The 24,594-nt window shown below is 43.3% G+C and overlaps 1 protein-coding gene across 1 annotated transcript; it reads right to left on the minus strand.

The window, feature by feature from the left end:
* Positions 1-760: 760 nt before the first annotated feature.
* LOC130134783 (uncharacterized) lies at positions 761-1,630 on the minus strand. Its single transcript, XM_056302464.1, has one exon. The coding sequence runs from the start codon at positions 1,628-1,630 to the stop codon at positions 761-763; it is 870 nt and encodes a 289-aa protein (XP_056158439.1).
* Between the last annotated feature and the right edge of the window lie 22,964 nt (positions 1,631-24,594).

Below are 24,594 nucleotides of genomic sequence, written 5' to 3' on the forward strand. Positions count from 1 at the left end.
CTCCGAATAGGAGAAGGTGCTACTCCACTTATCATTGACAAGAACTCTATCAATCTTTCTCTGTTTACAGGATGCACCAGAAGATGTCGACCAAGTAAAGCGATGGCCAACATATCTAAGATCATCCAATCTAGCTTGATCTAAACACAATGCAAGTTCATCAAAAACTGGGATCCAAGCATTGGAGCTGCCCATTCTATCCGAGTGGTCCCGAATGGCGTTGAAGTCACCAGCCACTAGCCAAGGCTCATCAGCAAAGAGTCATACTTGTCTGAACAAGATCAGTCCAGAGGGCCCGACGAGCAGTAAAAGTATGCTCACCATAAATTATAGACACATGAAAAGAGATGTTCATTGCCAACATACACATGCCCAAGTGAATAGTCTGAGAGGATTCTGAGCGAACATCTATTTGTACCACCTGGGGGTCCCAGCCAATCCAAATTCTACCCCGAGGAGAGGAATTATAATTAGATGTCCAAGACCAACCCGGAAGTAGCCCCATCGAGATGGCATCAAAAGAGTTTGGGTTGACCTTAGTTTCCAGGATCCCAATGCAAAAAAGGTTTTTAGATCTAACTAATGATCTAATCTCAGCCTGTTTCAAGGGGGCCATAAGGCCCCTAATATTCCAGACGGCAAAAAACATATGTTCAGGAAGAGGCGAGGTTACCTCTTCTTAGGGCGACCCCGTTTTCGAGCTTTAGGGTTGGCCTTCTTAGATGAATTAGGACTACTTCGAGGAACAGGCACCATCGATTCAGGCATGGGAGGGGCTTGAGGGGCTCCTGGTTGAGGGACGGGAATGCGATGGGGAATCATCGTCTGCATCGCTACCCACATCACTGGCTGTACCTGCTTCAGATTCCTCTGAATCAGCGAGATCGTCCGAAGAAGCGAGGGAGTTCAAAGCTGGATTGGGAGGAGGTTGAGAAGCCAATGGGGCAACAATGTTCCTGGGGGGAGGGGAACTCTGTCCTTGGTTTGAGGAAGATGCCTTAGCGGAGCCTTTTAATTGCACCCCAACTTGTCTTTTGCCAACAGTTTCCCATTTACCTTCGCCTGGAGTAGGGTCATCCTCTGTCTGAAAATCTTGAGCTGGAGGCTTCTGAATACCAGAAACATCTTGACTGGGAAGCGCACACTTGTGGCCAAACGTTCCACATATTGAGCAAGCTATAGGTCGCCATTCATACTCGATCTTAATGGACCAGGTATCATCATTGAGAATGACGTCGACTGAGTCGATCAGCTTCTGAGTTGCTTTGATCTGGATGCAAACTCGGGCAAATGAGATCATCCTCATCTTCTCAGTTTGGACATCAACATATAGGGGCTTGCCAATGGCACTAGCCACGGCACTGATGCCAGACGAGGACCAAAGGGCATAGGGGATGTTTCTCAGCTTGACCCAAACGGGGAGAGACTCATGCTGGTCTTTCTGCATCTTGAGATCCGGATGCCATTGCTGCAGGATCATGGGAACTCTAAGAATCGTTAGAGGACCGCTGTCGAGTATTTTCCGGCGAAAGGTGCTATCCGGGATATGGAAGAAGAAAAAGCCATCTCCATTTGCAAGAACATCCACCACTTGTGCTCCCCAAATGTTTTTGATTGCAGATTCAGTCATCTTGAATGGGCGTTTCTTCCCAACAAAATAGCCCACCAGGCATTCCTGTCATTTTGGGTTTGTGTCTCTAAGAATCTCCGGAGAAATTCTAACAATTGGTTTCCCATCTACAATAGTAGGTGGGATGAAAGAGAGATTGTAGCCTTTCTCTGCAGATTTTGCCACAGCCGCCCAAGATCTTTGGGTAGTCTGCGGAATTGGTTCCCGGGAAGGAACTTTAGCTGGTGATTGCCCATCATTTTGGCTTTGCCTTTCCAAAGCTCTGCCTTGCTGGTGGCTTGCTGATCCCCCACTAGTGGAATCAGCCCGAGCCAAGTTGGATGCATGCCTCACCCTACTACGCCCTCTACTTCGTTGGCGCTGTTTTGGATGAACCGGATGTGCAGAAGCAGAGCCCCCTACATTAGCATCAGGCAATTGAGATTTCTGTTTAACTATAGCCCCCGAAGTGAGCTGCATTAGATTACTAGGCGGAACATTGGACCCGACCACTGGGGTCTTTGATTGCTTGGTGCTTGCCAAAGGCAAGGATTGCGAGTGCCGAGGAGGCTCTATAGGAACGAGTTGCCCAGCCATGGAATCCTCATATCAAGAAATCCATATAGCAATGGAAAGAGGAAAACTCCTATCTAGCAACTCACAGCCAGCAGCTTAACCTCCCCGCAATTCCAGAACCCTTTCGGGTGAACAATCGCACTCAATGGCAATGAACAGTACCGACAGCAAAAATAGTCGAGCAAACCCAGATCTGTTTGCCCAGCCAAACGAGTGCACCGCACGGTGAGCCAGAGGAGTATATTTAGAAGTGTTACCTGGCGACCCTAGCCTTCGATTTCCAGAAGAATTGAACCAGCAGAACACCAGAAACGCATCAAACCCAGACGGGTGAACAGTATCCTCAAACGAGCAAACTCAGATCTGCTCGTGCAACCCAGAGAAAGCACTGTACGAGAAATCCAAGGAGTATATGGGGAGGATCACCTTGCGCCCCTATCCTCCAAATTCCAGACGAATCGGACCAAGCAAGACACCCAGAATCACAGAAGATTCAGACGGGTGTACAGTAAACGAGAACCAGACCGAGAGAGAACTTGGGCGCCTGCTATGAACAGTGCCCGAGGATTAGTGAAAAGTTTTTCTGTTCATTTAGCAAACATTCATATAATAAAAATACAAAAAAAATATTACATTGCATTTAGGATAATATATTGCACCACCTAAGTTTCCTATAGAATTACATATTTTAGGAAATCATGTAGTAATTAGGAAATTACCTGATTAGATTGAGATTTAATATAAATTATTTCCTAATTAAATTTAGGTCATCATATTTTTTAGGCAGTTTTCTATTTTAGCTTTTAAAGAAAATCTACAAAAAATAGCATGCATATCTCATATAGAAATAGTTTTATAATTCCTATGTCATATATTACATATTATTTAGTAATCATATACTGTAGGGCCATGTCATGTAAATTAATTATTGCATCTCATGCATTGCATATAATTTAATTTTAATTAAAATGAAAAAAAAATCTCACCTAATTAAATAATAGGGTTAATTCGTAGTTAATCCTAACTCGTGTCATTAAGATAGCATGTAGGTTACATTTAAGTCATTGATATAGCTTGCACGTCATTTAGAATTTCATTCTAATTCATTAATGCATGTTATTATAATTTAAATTAAATCATGCTCGTTATGAAAGAAAAATCCAAAAATAACTAATTGGCATTGCATTTAGGAATCATGTTTAGGTCATGCATTATTGTTTGGTTTTCAGTTAACATCTTGCTGAATACTTGGTGTACTGGACGATAATAAAGTCTCGCTTTTGCTTTGATACGAATGTATCAGGGTTGTTTGTCTTTTTCTAGCAATTTATTTATCGCATTGATTTGTTGAGTTTTACATTCATAATTGTGCACCCGCATAAAAACCTCTCACATGTTGTGGTGTAAGAATAAAATTGACCAAGACTATTTATAAGATTATTGTCGTGACCTAAAATTTCTCAGGCTAATGGATTATTAAGACTAAGCCTAACTCGGGCCCTCCCAAGCTCTACCAATTCGCGACTTAGGGTTTAAGTTTTTAATATGCAAAAGTTTTCATACTTGGAGTCGCCACTAATCTATTTGTGGTAGGTCGATTAGAAACCTAAATAAAACATAGGAAGATATGTTTTATTCCTACGAACCAGAGATTCTAAGCTCGGGGACTTGGTTACGCTAGATCTAGTCTAACGCCCTTTCGGTACCTTTTCTTTTCAAAAATATTTATGCAGGCAGTCTGGATCCATTTTATTACCTAATCACTAACATGTGAGGTGTTCATGCTGGTGCGCAAACCACCAATTTAACACCCAAGAAAACAGTAAATAAATTGCAAGATTGGGAGAATGACGTACCTTAAAACAACGCAAGCGTCTGCATTATTAGTAGAAAATCACACAGACAATTCTAATATGATTTCTAATTAACAAAGCAAGGCACTCAAAGTGTTCTTTAGGGTTTGCGCTTTATTAAAATACAAACTAACCTATATGCAATGACGTGCAAAAAATGACATGCAATTAATGCAACCTAGCATGCGAACTATATGTCATGCGACGACGTGACCTAATTCTAATGACAGACAAATGATTTATTTTTGGTATTTTTTTCAATGAAATTCGGAATTAAAAATACTCAAATCAACATGCAATCTATCCTAAAGAAAATGATTTGATCTATCCTAAAGTGATTCTTTTTTTTGGGATTTTTATTAAAATTCGAAATCTAAATATCCTAAATAATCCACAAAGATTAAAACAATTTCTAATTTAAACCAGGAAATATGCTACTCTAAATCCCAATTTAAATCAAATAATTACCTTACTCTCTTGGATATATTTAGGATTCTTTAAGCATGCAAAATTTCTAATTTAAATCTAACTAACAAATTTTTGGATTTTCTTTATTTAAAAAAAAGAGCAATCAAACAAAGATAACAATCACATTCAAACGATCCACGCAATCCGCAATATTCTTCTTATCAAATTCGAATTAGGAAAGAGAATCGAACTAACGGTCATATCTATAGGGTTATAGATATCGACGGAAAGCTGATTGCTCGAATTTGGAAAATAGATAAAATCGATTATCACATCCAAGTAGTTATGGATGAGATAACAATTTCCGTATCACCGCATATCGTACCTTATGGATAAGGTCGGATAGTCATCCAGATACGTTGCCAAATTAGGAATAATTCCTAATTTTGAGTGTTTTAGAATATTGCAGATAGAGCAAACAATATCCTAAGATATCTAAATATCCACACAATATTCACAAAATATTCTAACATCCGAAAATTAAGAAACCAAATATTCTGAAAATATTGAATAACATCCTTACCTAATTTCGAGATATTTCCAAATTTGGACTCGCGGATCGGGATTACAGATCGGGACGAGCGGCGGTGGGACGGACTGCACGGGATCGGCGGTGACCAGGCTTGGCGTCAAGCTTGCGGTGGGTCACAATTGGCTCATCGGCGTCGAAGTGAGGTAAGAAAGCAACAACTCACTGGTCAACACCTTGGGATTCTCTATTCACTGATGAAACTCTCTGTTTTACTTTGGCCATGCAACCCAACACCTTAGCTCACGGTTTTCACTTCCACCTCTCTTGGTTGGATGCCTTTTCTTTGACCACCGAATGACTCTAAGCTGGGATGGACTTACTGGGAGCAACTCAAAACCTGCAACAAAGACAGCGAAAAGGGTAGTCACTGGGGTCTCGCCTGCGTCGATGCGGCGTGGCAGCTGGCTTGCGGACTGGGCACGACGAGGCCTCGCCGGACGAGACGTTGGAGCCGATTTGCTGGACGTTTGCTGGGTTGCTGAGATTTTTCTTTTTTTGGAAGGAACTGGACACTGAGCAGTGGCTAGTGTCGGGACTGCTCTGCAAAATCGAGATCTCGCTTGAAAGTGCTCACTGGAAGTGTCGGCCCTGTTGTGAAGGTGCCGAGGTTGCAACGAGTCGTCGGGTGCATCATATGCAGCTGGTCTTCGGCGTAGGCAGGTAGCGCCAAGACAAAGAAAGCAGGCGTCGCGGTAGTCGTGCAGGTGCTCCGTTGGGCTTCGTCGGCGCCGGTGAGTTGCAAATCGAAGCTCCAAGCGGGAACGCCAAAGTAAGAAGATGACACTCTCCCTTTTCTCACTTTTCTGTATTATCCTCTGCTTTTTTTTCTTTTGGCTTCTCTGTGAGTGCAGAACGTGGAGACCTTTTGCTCTCCACCTTGACCCTCGTGAGTTGAGCCTCCTGCGGAAAGAACAGAAATAATCTCTCTCTCTCTCTCTCTCTGCGATTTTTCTTTCTCGCTTTCCTGTGGCCGTGTGTTCTACTATATGGCCCTCCTTGCTCTCAAAAATTGTGTTCTCTGAAAATTATGAGAGCCCTTTGATTATGACGCATAACGACATATTTATATCGCAACCCTAGGTTAATTAACTGGGCTTCATAATCCTAATGGGCTTAGACTTAGGCTTTATCATTTAATTTTATTTTAATTCCAAATGGGCTAAATTAATTCAGGCTGATTTAAGCTCAAATTAAAACAACCAAAGCCTTTTAGACTTGTGAATTTTGGCCCCCAATTCCTTGAGTGAGCCGAGTGCTCGAGCTTAGTTTACGCGATGAATTTTCAGCTTTCTGGCCACCACCGGTCCGATACGGAATGTAACTAACCTATATGAACTTAAACTATATGCTATGCAATTTTAATATTTTTGTTTAGGGGTTAAAATTTAATCCCTAATTTTCTATGCAAATTGTTATTAAATGGTCGGTCGAAATTTAGGTGTCAACAATTATTTTTGAAATAAAGAGAAAATGTACCTAATTGCAAGAGCATCTCTAATCGATCTGTAATAGATTATTGGCGACTCCAAATTGAATTGATTTGTATGTTTCATTAATTAAATCACAAACTCAAAGTTGCGATTAGTATGGGCTTGGAAGAGGCCATGCTAAGTATTTGCTTAACAATCCAATAATTTTTCTTTGGTGTTTCAACTCTAGGAAGGTCATGACAACCGTCCTACAAAATTGCAAGAGCTCGTTGCATGTGAAGAGCATTTGTTTGTGCCCTTCTTTTAATTCTTGATTTTGGACCCAACGACCATATCTAACGTTCGTGATTGTTATATCTCTTTTTTTTTTCTTTTTTTTACTCCAATCTTTCCATTTTGCTTATTTAATTAAACACCCCAGCAAGAAATTTCATATCAGTCCATTTAACGATATGAAATTTAAACATTACTATAGTTTCATTCAAGTATATTTTAATTTATGATCTTTATAAAAATATAACTTCATTTAGAGTTATATTAGGTTTAGTTCATATTCCTTCCATTTTAATATAAGTGTTTTCATAAGAATATTTAATAACTATAATAATTAATTTATAGATTTCCCATACTTATATTAATCTAAATCATGTTCCTGATTTTTTAGATAGATAAGATTTTTAATTTGTTGTGTTTCACGTTTCTTAATTAAATTTTGTTAAATCTGTAAATTAGTAAATTAAAATAACAGGAACATCAACCTGGTACAACACTAATGAGAATCAAAAAGCATAGCCAAAATTTTTGTCGATATAGGAATTGGATTGAAATGAAAAGATATTCTAGAATTCAGGCTATAGCGTAACTATGAAAAAATTTGACTTTTTCATGAAAAATTGAGGGACTAGATTGAACTAATTGACAGTTCGGGGAGAAAACAGAATATTTAGGAAATGACTATATTGAACAAATAAAAAATTCAAAGATGATGTTGCACCTTGGGACAAAGTTTATGGATTGTTTGTTTCATTATCCCAAAGAAAAACCATGTTTTAAACTGTTTCCCCGCAATCGGCCAAAATTTGATTCTCGCGCATAGGTCCGAACCCAAAATGAAATAGTCCTACCTGAACCCGATTCAAAAGTTTTTGGAATCTATAACCGACTCGATTATATTCTCCCCAGAATTGGACCAATTGATATTTGATTGGGCCTCACAAAACTATTAGGAGCTCGTCCAATTAAGGACTAATTGCGCAGGCCTATAAGCACCGAGACTTTTTTGAGCCGATTTTTGTTGAAAAAGAAACAAGCAACAGCATTCACTCACAAAACACTAGTCGCGACCTTCGGAAAAGCACACAACTATAAGTATAACTCTCAAACATTTTCCGAAAAATGGTTGATTATATTGTTTAGAAAATTAGTCAACGAAAAATATTTTCATTATCGATAACAATCTATACCTGACTATTTTAGTAGGCGATGAAATTTTTTTCCATTCATTTAGTTTTGTAAGCAATACAAGCAATTATTTTTTGGAAAATATTTTCCAAATCATTCGTTTTCTGCGAAACGAGCGCAGCCTAAGTGTCAGAATTTTTCAATTGATCTCTTAAAGTCATGCGATATTTGAAAGCGTGAGAGTCCATTATGTGAACGAAAATGCATGGCTCGACAAAGCAAAATTTTCTTTTCTTTTTTCTCAAGGGCCTAGCAAATATCCCGCATTCCTCCAAAAAAGGAGGGAAGAAAGTACTTAGGAATTTAGGTCGCACATGGGAGTCGTGGACAAGAGAGATTATGAAGCATCTCTTTAGGGGACGAGGAATTTAGGTTGTCCTCGCGTTCCCAATGGGGCCTAACTCCATGCCAAATCCTCCACTTTCGAATGTTGTCTTTATGCGCAACCTCTCAAACTCCCAAGCAAGCATCCAAAGCAATCATGAATTAAAAGTAGTGTGATGACAATTTGTCGAAGGAGTCCAAAAACAAAACGGAAAAAAGGTTCGAGACTCAAAAGTTATATATATAATCTTATAAATCTGAAAAAGGTTTGCAATTATAGGAGAGTTTTTTTTCATTATCAGGCCGATACTGAGTTTTTCTAAGAATTATCTGGATATTGATAGATGTATACATAGAAGATTGTTGTGTACAAAGGATGTGCAATTACTCTTGAGAGCAATTTCTATAATATAAAATTTGGTTTTCATAATTTAATAATTTATTCATTAACTTTATTGGGTATTATTGTCCTTTTAAGAGTCATCGGATGATTCTTTCGATCCCTTGCTTTTTGCAAATTCACGTCTAATCTTCTTTAAAGTCTAAATTGAGTTGATATGAAGAGAGATATGATGGAGTTCCTGTTCCTTTGATGTTTTGTAAAGATTCGACACATCTTTCCCTCTCGCGTAGTTTTTAAAGCTTCCCGTGACACACGATTTGTCGAAGGAGGCCAAAAAAAAACGGAAAAAGGTTCGAGACTCAAAAGTTATATTTATATATATAAATATATATATAAAATCTTATAAATCTGAAAAAGGTTTGCAATTATAGGAGAGTTTTTTTCATTATTAGACCGATACTAAGTTTTTCTAAGAATTATCTGAATATTGATAGATGTATACATAGAAGGTTGTCGTGTACAAAGGATGTGCAATTACTCTCGAGAGCAATTTCTATAATATAAAATTTGGTTTTCATAATTTAGTAATTTATTCATTAACTTAATTGGGTATTATTGTCCTTCTAAGAGTCACCGGATGATTCTTTCAATCCCTTTCTTTTTGCAAATTCACGTCTAATCTTCTTTAAGGTCTGAATTGAGTTGATATGAAGAGAGATATGATGGAGTTCCTGTTCCTTTGATGTTTTGTAAAGATTCGACACATCTTTCCCTCTCACATAGTCCTTAAAGCTTCCTGTGAGACACGATTTGTCGAAGGAGTCCAAAAAAAAACGGAAAAAGGTTCGAGACTCAAAAGTTATATATATATATATAATCTTATAAATCTGAAAAAGTTTTGCAATCATAGGAGAGTTTTTTTCATTATTAGGCCGATACTGAGTTTTTCTAAGAATTATCTGAATATTGATAGATGTATACATAAAAGGTTGTCGTGTACAAAGGATGTACAATTACTCTCGAGAGCAATTTCTATAATATAAAATTTGGTTTTCATAATTTAGTAATTTATTTATTAACTTAATTGGGTATTATTGTCCTTTTAAGAGTCATCGGATGATTCTTTCGATCCCTTTCTTTTTGCAAATTTACATCTAATCTTCTTTAAGGTCTGAATTGAGTTGATATGAAGAGAGATATGATGGAGTTCCTGTTCTTTTGATGTTTTGTAAAGATGCGACACATCGTTCCCTCTCTCGTAGTCCTTAAAGCTTCCTGTGACACACGATTTGTCGAAGGAGTAAAAAAAAATGGAAAAAGGTTCGAGACTCAAAAGTTATATATATATTCTTATAAATCTGAAAAAGGTTTGCAATTATAGGAGAGTTTTTTTTCATTATCAGGCCAATACTGAGTTTTTCTAAGAATTATCTGGATATTGATAGATGTATACATAGAAGATTGTTGTGTACAAAGGATGTGCAATTACTCTTGAGAGCAATTTCTATAATATAAAATTTGGTTTTCATAATTTAATAATTTATTCATTGACTTTATTGGGTATTATTGTCCTTTTAAGAGTCATCGGATGATTCTTTCGATCCCTTGCTTTTTGCAAATTCACGTCTAATCTTCTTTAAAGTCTAAATTGAGTTGATATGAAGAGAGATATGATGGAGTTCCTGTTCCTTTGATGTTTTGTAAAGATTCGACACATCTTTCCCTCTCGCGTAGTTTTTAAAGCTTCCCGTGACACACGATTTGTCGAAGGAGGCCAAAAAAAACGGAAAAAGGTTCGAGACTCAAAAGTTATATTTATATATATAAATATATATATAAAATCTTATAAATCTGAAAAAGGTTTGCAATTATAGGAGAGTTTTTCTCATTATTAGGCCGATACTAGTTTTTCTAGCTATTATCTGAATATTGATAGATATATACATAGAAGGTTGTCATGTACAAAGGATGTGCAATTACTCTCGAGAGCAATTTCTATAATATAAAATTTGGTTTTCATAATTTAGTAATTTATTCATTAATTTTATTGGGTATTATTGTCCTTTTAAGAGTCACCGGATGATTCTTTCGATCCCTTGCTTTTTGCAAATTTACATCTAATCTTCTTTAAGGTCTCAATTGAGTTGATATGAAGAGAGATATGATGGAGTTCCTGTTCTTTTGATGTTTTGTAAAGATGCGACACATCGTTCCCTCTCTCGTAGTCCTTAAAGCTTCCTGTGACACACGATTTGTCGAAGGAGTAAAAAAAAATGGAAAAAGGTTCGAGACTCAAGAGTTATATATATATTCTTATAAATCTGAAAAAGGTTTGCAATTATAGGAGAGTTTTTTTCATTATTAGGCCGATACTGAGTTTTTCTAAGAATTATCTGAATATTGATAGATGTATACATAGAAGGTTGTCGTGTACAAAGGATGTGCAATTACTCTCGAGAGCAATTTCTATAATATAAAATTTGGCTTTCATAATTTAGTAATTTATTCATTAACTTTATTGGCTATTATTTAAAGAAAGTAAAAGAAGCTTTGAATTTTTTTAAATTTTCCTTGTTCTTCTGTTGACGTACAAAATACGTTTAAATAGATACATAGTTATATGATGAGGGCAAAATTGATTCCTTAAATCAAGGAAAGTATCCTCAAATTGAGGAAAGAATTTAAATTCAAATCGAGGAAATTATCCTAAAAGATTTTAGGATGATATGAGATTATCCTAAAAGATTTTAGGATGATATGTTATCATCCCCCCTCAAGCTGAGCACGGTTGGCTGAAGGTGAAGCTTGCTCTGCAAAAATCTGATGCGATTAGAACTTAGACCTTTTGTGAACAAATCTGCAATTTGATCTTTGCTGGAGATGAACTGAACAGTGAGAATCTTACACCCAACTAGTTCCCGGACATAATGAAAATCGATAGGGACATGTTTCGTTCTTGAATGGAAAACTGGATTGTAGGCGAGAGAGATTGCTGAAACGTTATCACACCAGATGGTGAGTGGCGTAAGGAGTGGGCAATGCAATTCATGTAACAAGGAACATAGCCAAACTAATTCAGCTGCAGTGTGAGCTAGACACCGGTACTCAGCTTCAGATGAAGAACGTGCCACCATGGCCTGTTTCTTTGCACTCCAGGAAATGGGGTTAGAACCGAAGAAAACACAAAACCCACCAGTAGAGTGTCGATCAATGGGGCAACCTGCCCAGTCGGTGTCGCAATAAGCAGTAAACTGGTGTTAGCCTGGACGAAAGTGAAGATTGTAAGTGATTGTGCCTTTCAAATAACGCAAAATTTGTTTGACCGCCACAAGACGATCCTCGGTGGGAGACTTTAGGAATTGGCAAACTTGATTGACGGCAAAGGAAATGTCAGGACGCGTCAAAGTAACATACTGCAGTTCTCCAACAAGACTCCGATAAAGAGTGGGATCCGATAATGGAGGGTCATCATTGTAGCCAAGTTTTTGAGACACAGCATGCATTGGGACTGGTTTACATCCGTCCATATTTGCACACTTTAGAACACCCATAATATACTTTGACTGATTAAGTTGTAGGCCTTCCGAATTACATGTTATTTGAACACCAAGAAAATGAGAAAGAGGTCCGAGATCCTTCATACGGAAATGATGGCCAAGATGTGAGATCAATTGCTGCAACGCTGAAGTATCATTGCCAGTGAGTATGATATCATCAACGTACAAGAGGAGATATACGGTTATATGCCCTTGGTGGAAGATGAATAATGATGGATCGGAGTTGGAGACGGCGAATCCAAAATCATGAAGTTTTGAATTAAACTTTTCATACCAGGCTCGAGGGGCTTGACGAAGGCCATAAATGGATTTTTTCATGCGACTGACATGATTAGGTTTGCCCGGATCAACACAGCCCGGAGGCTGGGACATGAACACTGTTTCTTGCAAATCACCATGTAAAAATGCACATTCGACATCCAATTGTCAAAGTGGCCAATTGTGAGAGATTGCAAGAGATAAAATAATTTGAATGGTGGTAGGTTGCACCACAGGACTGAAGGTATCGATCAAGTCAACACCCGGTTGTTGATGGAAACCTTTAGCAACAAGGCGAGCCTTGTAGCGACTAATAGAGCCATCCGGATTTCGTTTAACTTGAAACACCCATTTGCAGCCCACTACGTTCATAGTAGGATCATAAGGGACCAAACACCATGTTTGTTGCTATTGAAGAGAGGTAAATTCTTAATCCATGGCATGACGCCATTAAGGTTCCTTAACCGCTTGAGAGTAACATGTTGGTTCGGAGATATGGTTGGTAGTAAATGCAATCGGAAGTGGGTGAAGGGTATGGGAAAAGGCCTTTCGTTTGGTAATACCAAACTTAGATCTTGTTTGCATTGGGTGAGTGGAAGAAGAAGGGACAGGTTGATTATCAATAGGTGGAGGAAGGGAGTGGCTAGAGGTCTGCACGATATGTTCAGTAGTTGATGAAGAAGATACCAGGGAGGTGTTGTTGGATTTGAGAACGACTTGTAAAGTGGTGGAGGGATCACAATGAGCATGCTCGGTTTGAATTACTCCAAAAAAATCAAGACTATAAGGTGGAAGATGTGAAGAACGAGTAGGAGTGATATGGGAGTGAGAAAACTTAATTTCATCAAAGACCACATGACGAGAAATATATACTCGACCAAATAAGAGATCCAAACAACGATAACCTTTATGATTGGGGCTATAGCCTATAAAACAGCAAGGGGTTGATCGAAGTTCCAATTTGTTAGCCTTGTAAGGTCGGAGCTATAGGAAGCAAAGAGAACCAAATGTTCGTGAGTGTGAATAATCTAGAGGGGTGTGAAATAAAGCTTGATATGGAGAACAAGTGTGATGTTGAAGTATGGGCATGCGGTTAATCAAATAAATAGCTGTGGTGAAGGCTTCCAACCAAAATTTAGAAGGCATATGAGCATGGGCCATCATAGCTAAGCCAGTTTCGATGATGTGATGGTGTTTGCGTTCCACAACACCATTTTGTTCTGGTGTGTGAAGGCAAGAATATTCATGTGTAATGCCATATGATTGAAGAAAATTGTGGAAGGCATTACTTGTGAATTTGCTACCACCGTCTGTAACAGCCCGAATTTCGATGTAATTCCGGGATCAATAAAATTGACAATATTTCGCATTTCATTTTTGTAAGTCTCGCCCGGAGCTGATCACTCTTAGGATACTAACCAATGGGGTATGGCTAACTAGGAAACGGTACGTGGACCAGGGACTCGATAGTGAACGCGACACCGATCTCAAGATATGATGAGGGAATATTTTGGGCCAACGTGAGCCGATCTTAGGAAAGGTGATGGATTTGGTTTGGCCAAGGCCAACGATGTACAATCGGATCGCAGGTGATTCTGCAAGACCGAAAGTGCACGTGACCAACCAGTCCTGAACCTGAACCGAACGATCGCGACCTCTGGAACTAGTGATGATTTATCATTCTCTCAATGATCGGGACTGTCGTAAGTCGAATAACCCTAGGTCGATATGCGTAGATCCTAAACAGCCGCCCGTTAGTGAGAGACCCTGAAATTGAAAGTTTAGCGAGTTTTGTTCACGGAATTGGGCCCGGATTTCGATGCCGATTTTCGAAGGCTTAAGAGACTATTTTTGGGAATCTGACGTCGTATTACGCTGGCCACACACGTTTGGAGTTAGTACGAGTAAAAATTGGAATTTCGGTCCGGGGGTGAAAAATTACGATTTTGCCTCTCGGGACGCCAGCGTTGCTTTTCGAGGCCAAATGAGGTTATTTTTCGAGGCCGACGCCATTTTTGGGTGGCCACGCATACCAGGAGTAGTTATGGCCAAAAATTGGAATTTCGACAAAAATTGGAAAATAATATTATTTTATTCCCGAAACTTCGCAGTCAATTTTCGAGGGCTTAGAAAGTGAATTTCGCGAATCCGACGCCATATTATGTTGGCCACGCACATATGGAACACGTATGTGCGAAAATTGGAATTTCGCCCCGGGACCGGAAAAATGACGGTTTTGCCCCTGGGCCGTTTTCAGTTCCGAATTTTGGGAAAATTATTTGGGATATTCAAGAGTGCTTATCAGCTGAATTATTAGGGCTATTGACCTTTTTGCCCATCCATTATTAGATTAGGCTGATTTTAGACCGTTAAATTAGGGGCATTTTACTCATATTGCTCGGATCGGCGACACGTGTCCACCTAAGCCCCTATTTTTGACCAGATCTGACCAGCTCTCTCTCTCTCCTCCCTCGTTCGGCAGATCAACCCCAAGAGCAGCCCCTCCCCCACGTTTCCTCCTCATCCACCGTTCTCTCTTTCTTTTGCCCGTTCATGCCGGAGCTTGTCGGACCGCCGCCGGAGCTGCTGGTCGCCGGTCGTCGCTGCTGCTGCCTCGTTCGATCACCCACCAGCATCACCACCCTCACCCCGTCTCCCTTTCTCTCTCTTTCTCCCTCTTTTTCTCTCTTTCCCGTCCAGCAAATAGGGCCGCCGGAGCTTCGCCGGAGCTCCGATTGCCATTCCGTCGACACCCAGCCGTCCAGCCTCGCCGTACGACGCCGGGCCGTACCTGTCTGTACAGTGTCCGTACGGAAGTACGGTAGCAGTCCGTGCAGAGTACTGTTCACCGCGTCGATACGGTCGCTGTTCACGCCGTCGCCGGGAATTCCGCCGCCGGTTTCACTGTTCATCAGTGATCGACTGCCGTTCCCCGTCGTCGTGACCTCGGATTAAGTGAGTAAAATTTCTAAACCCGGATTAGGATTGATAGTGCATTTTTCTGGACTGGTTTAGGAATGCTAGTACTGGCAAAGGAAAATTAGTGTACTGTTTGATAGAAATTGTTATCAGGAAAAATGTAGTAGATCAATGAGAAATTATTGGGGAGGATAATGGGGTTTAATGACCAATTTAGGAGCTCGTTAGTGAAATTGCCGGGTATGCCCGGGTTGACTGATTGTACGTCAATTGTGCTTAATTGTGGTTGATTTCGTACTGCTATGTCGTATGTGGTGTGGCTGATTTTATGGAGTGCGATTGGCCATTGTTTGGTTTACAATGAATTACTGATTTGTGAATCGCACGTTAGGCCACACGGTATTAATTGGGCCAATTAAGCACGTGTTGAGACATTGGGTGTCTGAATTATATTGGTGCTCGTGGTGCATTGCATTGCATAACATGGACACGCATTACGTATGCCAAGAGTGAGGCATGTGATGAAATTGTGCGAGAATGCGTGTCTGCTATGAACATGTGATCACCTAAAATACCCTGAAGCGTTATATGCTGGGTTCAGATAATAATGAGTTGTGTGATCACCTAAGGACCTTCGGGTCGATACCGTCCTCATGCACTTTGAAGCAGGACGATGCCCGGTACGTCCGGAAGGCGACCATCCTCATGCACTTTGAAGCAGGCTCTGGTTCGCAAGGAGAACAGTGTTGCGCCTCATGCACTTTGAAGCAGGCTAGAGACACTGGGCCATATCGGTTGCTGCGCCTCATGCACTTTGAAGCAGGCTAGACGCACCGGGCCGTGAAAAATTGATGACTCGAATCGTAATAATAATGAATTGGGCAAGTGTGCTAGTGTGGGCCAGTGGGCCGGGAAATACACGTGACATGTCGACGACATTTGCATGCATGAACATGCATGGACTGGCATGCGAGTGTGTGAGACTCGGTGCATGAGCATGTGATTGGTGTACGTGTGATAATGTGTGCCACGTACGTGCCGTGATTATTATATATCGAACTGCCTAACCTGCAGGGTCAGAGAATTATTTGATTGTTGTTGCATTATGGTTTCAAATATTCATTTCCGGTCAGGAGATTGCATGCTAGCCTAGCCTAGGTTTAGGGGTTGAACTCACTGAGATTCGTCTCACGGTTGTGAAAATCGAAACTTTTCATACCCCCAGCCGTAAAGATGCCTCCGAGGAGTTGCCAGATGATTCTACCGAGTCGTTCGACCCTGACTGGGAGCCCTAGAGCAGGCCGGTACCATGGGAAGCGAAGACCGTCTCTTTTTGAATAGCATTCATATCCTAGTTAACCTAACCACCTGTGCCACCTACCCTTTTTGATATAGTGGCAGTTCAATACTGATGTTGAGGTTTTTGGAGTTGTACAAATGGATAGTGGAAAAAGGCTTTCACTATAATAGTACAAGTGTATATTCTTGTTTGATGGCTGTTCTACCTTGGTCTCACGTGTGTTGTTTTGTACGGGTGTATATATATATTTATATACGTTGTTTCCGCATGTGACTTATCTCTGATTGGGCGTTGGGTCGGCGACCCATCCTGGGAGCGTTGCATCACAAACGACCGGAGATGGGATGCTCGCGCTTCGTGGGGTACGGGGCGTGACACCGTCCGAGCGAAATATGGTGATGGTGTGACGCAAAAGATTTTCAACTTGCTTTTTAAAACTAACAAAGATGTCATAAAAGTGAGATTTTAATCTCATAGGAAATAACCATGAATATTTGGAAAAATCATCGACAAAGAGAACATAATAGGAATAATTAGAACAAGATAATGTGGGAGCAGGGCCCCAAACATCACAATGTAATAATTCTAGAGGACGTCTAGAGGTAGAATAAGACTTGAAAAAAGGAAGCTTGTGACTCTTCGCCCGCTGACATGAAGAGCAAATGCGAGATCCCGATTTATTGGAAATAGAAGCGACTGAGAAAATCGCCCGTTGAATGTCATTAGAGGGATGGCCGAGACGAGCATGCCATTGGTCCGAGGTGATGGAGGAATTGTAATGAGCTTTTGGGGTGGTGGAGGATGGTGGAGTGTGAAGTGGGTACAAGCCGTTCTCAACTGGCCCTTGATATAGTATCCTCCCCGTGACCTTATCCTTAATACAAAAACTAGAGGCATCGAAGTTAAAGAGACAATTGTTATCTTTGGAAAATCGATAAACAGAGAGTAAATTGTGTAAAGCTGTGAGACAATGAAATATAGATTTAAGGTGAAGAGGTGATGAAGAGGATGAAAGGGTAGTGGAACCAACATGTGCAATGGGCATACCGTGGCCATTACCTATCTTAACAGTGTCATTACCATCATAAGCAGTTGAAATTTGGAGATTTTCGAGTTCCGGGGTGAGATGATGGATGGCTCCGGTGTCAGTGTACTAAGTGTTGGGTGGGGTCGAGGCAGTGGCAGCCATTTGCTGCAAGTTTTTCTGGTGGATGGCGGCCTTGATAGGTATAGTCCATTCGGTGATAATAGTCGATGGCAATATGACTCATACGATTGCAGATCTGACATTGTGAATGAACACCCAAAATTTGAGATTTGTTGGCTTTGGGGTGATGGTCGTTGTTGCATCGATCCAGAGGAGGTGGAGGATTGCTGGCGTGGAGGAAATGTTCCATGAGATGGTGCATGGCCGTTGCCCTGAGAGAATTGACGAGAGTTGTTGGGCCTGAAAGGTTTGGAAGCCATCAATGCAGTAGACTGAGCTGAAACCGCAGGCGGTGTATCGTTAGTCAAAGAGAGATCCTCACAGATTAACAGGGTATGAAGTTCTTCAAAAGATAGGGTCGATGTCCTAGCACGAATACAAACCGAGGAACAGTGTCACGCCCCGCACCCTACGAGCGCGCGGTCATCCCTCGATGGTCGATCATTGAACGCGACGTCCCAGACACGTCGCCGACCCAACCCAAGCATCCAACGATAAAGGCAAGCGGAAGCGAATTTAAAACAACCCAGACAATAAAATATGACAAAGGGATAGCACAAAATAATAATTCCAAATACACAACATCAAAAGGGAATAGTGGTGGGGTATCCTACTTCGCTATACAAAAGAGGGGCACACAAAATATGGGGTAACTTGACCCGTCCTCCATCCCCGAGATACCCTGGTGGCGTCTCCAATCAATCACGGTCGCAGATCTGAAAATGGTTATATAATAACCGTGAGAACGAGTCTCAATAAGCAACCCCCTATACCCCACATAGGCCAATGCGTACCCAGACAAGTTGTAACATGCAATCTAACCGATAACTTATATATAAATCACATCAATGGACTTACCTCGCCATCCAATCACATGCCCACACTGTACATTAGTCAAATCACATTAGTGCATCCAGCAGAGCTCATATTCAGATCACACAAGGAAGTTTTTCCATGCATCATACAATAACACTCGCGCGTGTCTCGATTATAAGGTAAAACCACTTGGGCACGTCCCATACCATGCCTAGCAGTATTCACCTCATAATCAAACACTATGCAACATGCGTGGTCCAGCCAACTTTCTCACGACCTCCCAGGTCCTTTCACACTGCCCGCGCCACTGCGCCTCAGGCCCATTCTCACGACCCGCGCTACTGCGCCTCAGGTCAGCCCTCAGATCAAGCCGGGCTCCGTCCCTCACTGGACATTTCACACTTTCCCACGACCCGCGCTACTGCGCCTCAGGTCAGCCCTCAGATCAAGCCGGGCTCCGTCCCTCACTGGACATTTCACACTTTCCCACGACCCGCGCTACTGCGCCTCAGGTCAGCCCTCAGATCAAGCCGGGCTCCGTCCCTCACTGGACATTTCACACTTTCCCACGACCCGCGCTACTGCGCCTCAGTCCGCCCTCGAGATCAAGCGGGCTCCGTCCCTCACTGGACATTTCACACTTTCCCACGACCCGCGCTATCGCGCTCAGTCGCCCTCGGATCAAGCCAGGGCTCCGTCCCTCACTGGACATTTCACACTTTCCCACGACCCGCGCTATCGCGCCTCGGGTCGACCCCGATCAAGCCGGGCTTTTCTCATGCACATGCACCACAATACAAAATTCACCATGCTCTTAGTCATATAAATCAATTTTCAATCACCACCCTTTCGCCAATGTCAATCTAGCACGCCACATCAGTCAACTCAATTCATGCTCCCCACATCGGTCCACCGACCCGACATTCATGTCGACACATTCAATTAATTCAATTCACCCACAAGCGCCACGACAATTCAGTCAGGCATATTTATCTCAGTAAATCACTAAATCAGCCGCACAATTATCGCCACAATAATTCACCAATTAAGCACAATCGCCTAATTAGCCCACACCTAATTAAAGTCCTAAGCCGGTACTAAACACATCCTAAACAAGTCTAAAAATACCCAAAGTACTAGGTAGGGTTTAGGAAGTTACTTACTTGGTTTTGGCCGGAGAAAATCGGCTCGGGCCTAAAATGGCCCGGGTGAACAAGTGCCGAACTAGGCGCGGGCACGGGTCAACTGGGCGCGGTGGCCGGCCAACGCGGCACAATGGCCGGACAGCGCGCCTGCGCGCGGGCGCGGTGGCCGAACGGCATGCCCGGGGCGCACGGCAAGTTGAACGGGCGAGGTGCCCGGGTTGAACGGGCAAGGCGCCGGGCCACGGCCGGCGACAGCGCCTGGTTGGACGGGGCGGCGCCTGGTCGGACGGGCACGGCGCCGGCAAGCTCGGCCACGGCCCGGACGCTCGACCGGCGAGCTCGAGCACGGGCCTGGGCATCGGCCGGCGAGCTGCCTGGCCGGGTGGCTGGCCGGCAAGCCGGGCCGGCGGACGACGGCAATCCGGACCTGGGCGACGGAGGCGAGCTACTGGCGGCGGGCGCAAGTATTGGCCTGGCTGGCCGGGCGAGCCCTTTCAGCCGGTATTGGCCTGAGCCGGGCTAGGCCGGCCGGCGGTAGTGACCGGCCTACCGGGCCGGGTAATTGGCTGGCCTGGCGAGGCGACACTGACTGCCGGCAAACGGAGGCACCGTAGGGGAGAGGAAGAAAGCGGGGGCGGTGGTGGCGAGAGGGGGCCAGCTGGGGAAGAAGGGGGTCGAGCCGTGGCGGCGGCTCGACAACGACACTCTCGGGCGTCGGGCGGAGGCTGGGAGCCGGCCGGGAGGATTTGGACGGCGGGCTGGACTCGCCCACGAACGCGGCGGCAAGCGGCGGCGCAGCCGAGGCTCGCGCTGCGACTCGGGAGGAGGAAGAAGCGGCGTCGGGCGGAGCCGGCTGAGCGCGGCGGCTCGACGACGGCTGAGAGGAGGAGCTGCAGCGGCGACGGCGGAGGTGGGGCGGCGTCGGGCGGAGGCGAGAGGCGGATCGAAAGCAGCGGGCTGCGGAGGCGGGGAGGAGGCTGCGGAGGTGGACGGGAGTCGAGGGAGAGAAGGAAGCGACCAGGCGACGGGGGCGGCCGACGGGACTGCTGGCGGTTGGCGAGCGGCGGCGCAACTCGGTCGGAGCGACGGCGGCGCGAGGCGGTCGGCGAGGTGCGGTCGGGCGGAGGAAGAAGCAGAAGCAGAAGCAAGGGTCGGGGGCAGAAGAGACGAAGAAGAAGAGGAAGGGAAGAGGGAGAAAAGAAAAAGAAAAAGAAAAGAAAAGAGGAGAGAGAAGGAGGAGACGTGAGCGGAAAAGAAGGGAGAGGGGACGTCTGCATGCATGGGCAGACATGCGCAGGCGCAGCAGAAGGAGGAGAGAGAGAGAGAGAGAGAGAGAGAGAGAAAGCAATGATCGCGATCCAACGGTCACGATTCGAACCCGAAAACTATCCCACGGTCCACAAAAATCCTAATTATAATTTAGGAAAAAGGGCCAAAAGAAAATAACCCAAAACACACTACGAGGGAGGTCTACTAGTCCAAATTCGCACCCGGTCAAAAATCCACTTTCTCACTATTCCTGACAATCTCAACGCTGGCTACGATAATATTGACACCGTCCAATTTATTTCGTCCCGGAACTTCCAAGAAATTCGACACCAAAGTTTGGGCTCTAAATAACGGCCAAATTCGATCGAGTGCGATTCTAGCGAAATCTCAAGATTTAAAAATAATAACCGGGAGTGATCAGTTCCCGGGCGAGATTTCTACTATAAGCGCACTGACGAAATACCCGTTTTATAAATCCCAAAAATGGGCCAAAATTCGGAATGTCACAACTCTTCCCCCCTTACAAAAATTTCGTCCTCGAAATTTACAATTCAACCCAACTATTCAAACAAATGAGGGTACTGGTGTCGCATCAACTCTTCGCTTTCCCACGTCGCGCCTTCAGTTCCATGGTGCTCCCAAATCACCTTGACCATCGGAAGTTTCTTGTTCCGCAGCATTCTTTCTATTCTGTCCTCGATCCGAATTGGCTTTTCCACATACGACACTCTGTCATCCATGTCTATCTCTTCGTAGTTCAGCACGTGGGTCGGGTCCGGTTCATACTTTCTTAACATTGACACGTGGAATACGTTGTGCACTTGAGACAAATTTGGTGGTAGCGCGAGACGATAGGCCAACGTCCCAATCCTTTCCAAAATCTCGAACGGGCCTATATACCTTGGACTTAGTTTCCCTTTCTTGCCAAACCCGGATAGTCCCCTCATTAGCAAGATCTTAAGAAATACATGGTCGCCAATCTGAAATTCTAACGGCCTACGCCTTCGGTCGCGTAACTTTTTCGACGACTTTGACTGTTCTCAACCTTTCCCGGATAGCCTTTACTGTTTTCACCGATTGCTGAACTAACTCTGGACCCGTTATACTTCTTTCCCCCACTTCATCCCAACACAATGGTGTTCTGTACGCCCTGCCATATAGTGCCTCAAACGGTGCCATCCCGACACTCTGCTGAAAACTGTTGTTGTAGGCAAATTCCACCAAATGTAACTGTTCTTCCCACTTGCCCTGAAAATCTAACTCACATGCTCTCAGCATGTCCTCCAAAGTCTGAATAGTCCTCTCAAACTGGCCATCCGTCTGCGGATGATAGGCCGTACTGAATTGCAACTTAGTCCCCATGGTCGATTACAGACTTTTCCAAATATTCGCAGTAAATCGGGGATCACGGTCTGAAGTGATTGACACCGGTACCCCATGAAGACGAACAACTTGTCGTACATATAGCTCTGCCAGCCTTTCTAACTCGAAGTCCTTTCGCACCGCCAGGAAGTACGCTGACTTGGTCAACCTATCCACTATCACCCATATAGAGTCGTGTCCCCTCTGGCTTCTTGGCAGTCCCGTTACAAAATCCATTGTAATGTACTTCCATTTCCATTATGGGATTCCCAACGGCTGCAACATTCCGCCAGGTTTACAATGCTGTGCCTTCACTTGTTGGCACGTCAAACACTTGGCCACATGCTTGGCCACGTCCACTTTCATTCCATTCCACTAGTAGTGCTGTCGGAGATTCTGGTACATCTTAGTGCTGCCCGGGTGAATGCTATAATTGCTCCTGTGAGCCTCCGACAAAATCTCTTCCTTAAGTCCCCAATCATCGGGCACACATAACGTCCTCGAAACTTAAGAATTCCGTCCTCGGACACTTGGTAGTCCGGTTTCCTCTTAGTGCCATCCATCTCCAAAATCTTCTGAATCTCAGGGTTTGTAGACTGCAACGCCTTAATCTTGGCTTGCACTTCCGGTTCAATCCTTAATGTCGCCATCAGACTAGAGAGGTGTCCTACCTCGAACTTAAATTCTGAATGCCGCGATCCCTCCAATAAAATCCACTCTTTGACCAACAATTGCGCGATACTCGATTTCCGACTCAAGGCATCCGCTACCCGATTGGCCTTTCCGGGATAATATAATATATCACAATCATAGTCCTTTAGCAACTCCATCCAACGCCTTGGGCTCATATTCAATTCCTGAAAACTCTCTTTGCGCTTTTCCGTCCATCGGAATTTCGTTTTCCTTCTTAAGCAACATCATCAATGAAGTGGCTATCGCTGAGAATCCTTCCACAAATCGTCGATAATACCCTGTCAGTCCTAGGAAGCTCCGCACCTCAGTAACTATTGTCGGTCTCGGCCAATCCATCACTGCTTCAATCTTTGCCGGATCCACGGAGATTCCTTCTCCGGAAATTATATGTTCGACAAACGCTACCCGATTCAGTCAAAATTCGCACTTGCTAAACTTAACATACAGTGCATGCTCTCTTAGCATCCTTAAAACCTTTTCCAAGTGTGCCTCATGTTCCGGGACTCTTTGAATACACTAGGATATCATCGATGAAGACAATGACGAACTGGTCTAAGAATTCCTTGGATACTCAGTTCATTAAGTCCATGAAAGCAGCAGGGCATTAGTTAGTCCAAACGGCATTACCGTGAACTCATAATATCCATACTTCGTCCTGAATGCCGTCTTTGGGATAACCTCCTTTTGGATCCTTAACTGATGATGCCCTGTCCTTAGGTCGATCTTAGAAAATACCGAGGCTCCCTGCAATTGGTCGAACAGGTTGTCAATCCTTGGGAGGGGATACTTATTCTTGACTGTCACTTGACTCAGCTGACGGTAATCGATACACAGCCTCAACGACCCGTCCTTCTTCCTGACGAACAGGACTGGCGCTCCCCATGGAGACGCTCTCGGTCGGATAAAACCTTTGTCTAGCAATTCTTGCATCTGAACCTTAAGTTCTTTCAACTCTGACAGCGACATCCTATAGAGCGGCTTCGAGATTGGCTCAGTCCCTAGGGTTAATTCAACCACAAATTCCACTTCCCTTTCAGGTGGCAATCCCAGCAATCCCTGAGGAAAGACATCGGGAAGATTACACATCTCGTTTATGTCCTTTAGCCTTGGTTCCTCAACCGACTAGTTAGCCACCAAATCATTATCTTTCTATACTTCAAGGCCAAGCTCAATCCATCCAATTCCAATCCAACAGTCTCCCAAAAACGAATCACATCGATCCTTTACAAAATCTGAAATTTCTAAGCAATATTCATCTTTCCAAACTCGTCCAAGAATATCAGCAGTAATCCATAAATCCTTAGACCGATTGCGCCTATTCACCATAAAATTAATTATAAGTCTTTCGTGACCACTCAAGCGATAACTTCAAATTCATCTCCTATTGCACCCAATATCACCTCGTAACGCATACCGACTTTCATGGCACATCCTTCGCTTCCTTCTCAGCCAAAACATATACTTTTCCTTAG

Source organism: Syzygium oleosum, unplaced genomic scaffold (assembly GCF_021117445.2).
Source record: "Syzygium oleosum isolate NSW1041296 unplaced genomic scaffold, Sole_v2.1 Sole_v2.23, whole genome shotgun sequence".
In the NCBI taxonomy this organism is placed as follows: domain Eukaryota; kingdom Viridiplantae; phylum Streptophyta; class Magnoliopsida; order Myrtales; family Myrtaceae; genus Syzygium; species Syzygium oleosum.

Coding starts and splice junctions, on each gene's coding strand:
- LOC130134783 (XM_056302464.1), bottom strand. CDS start 1,630: ATGACTGAATCTGCAATCAAAAACATTTGGGGAGCACAAGTGGTGGAT.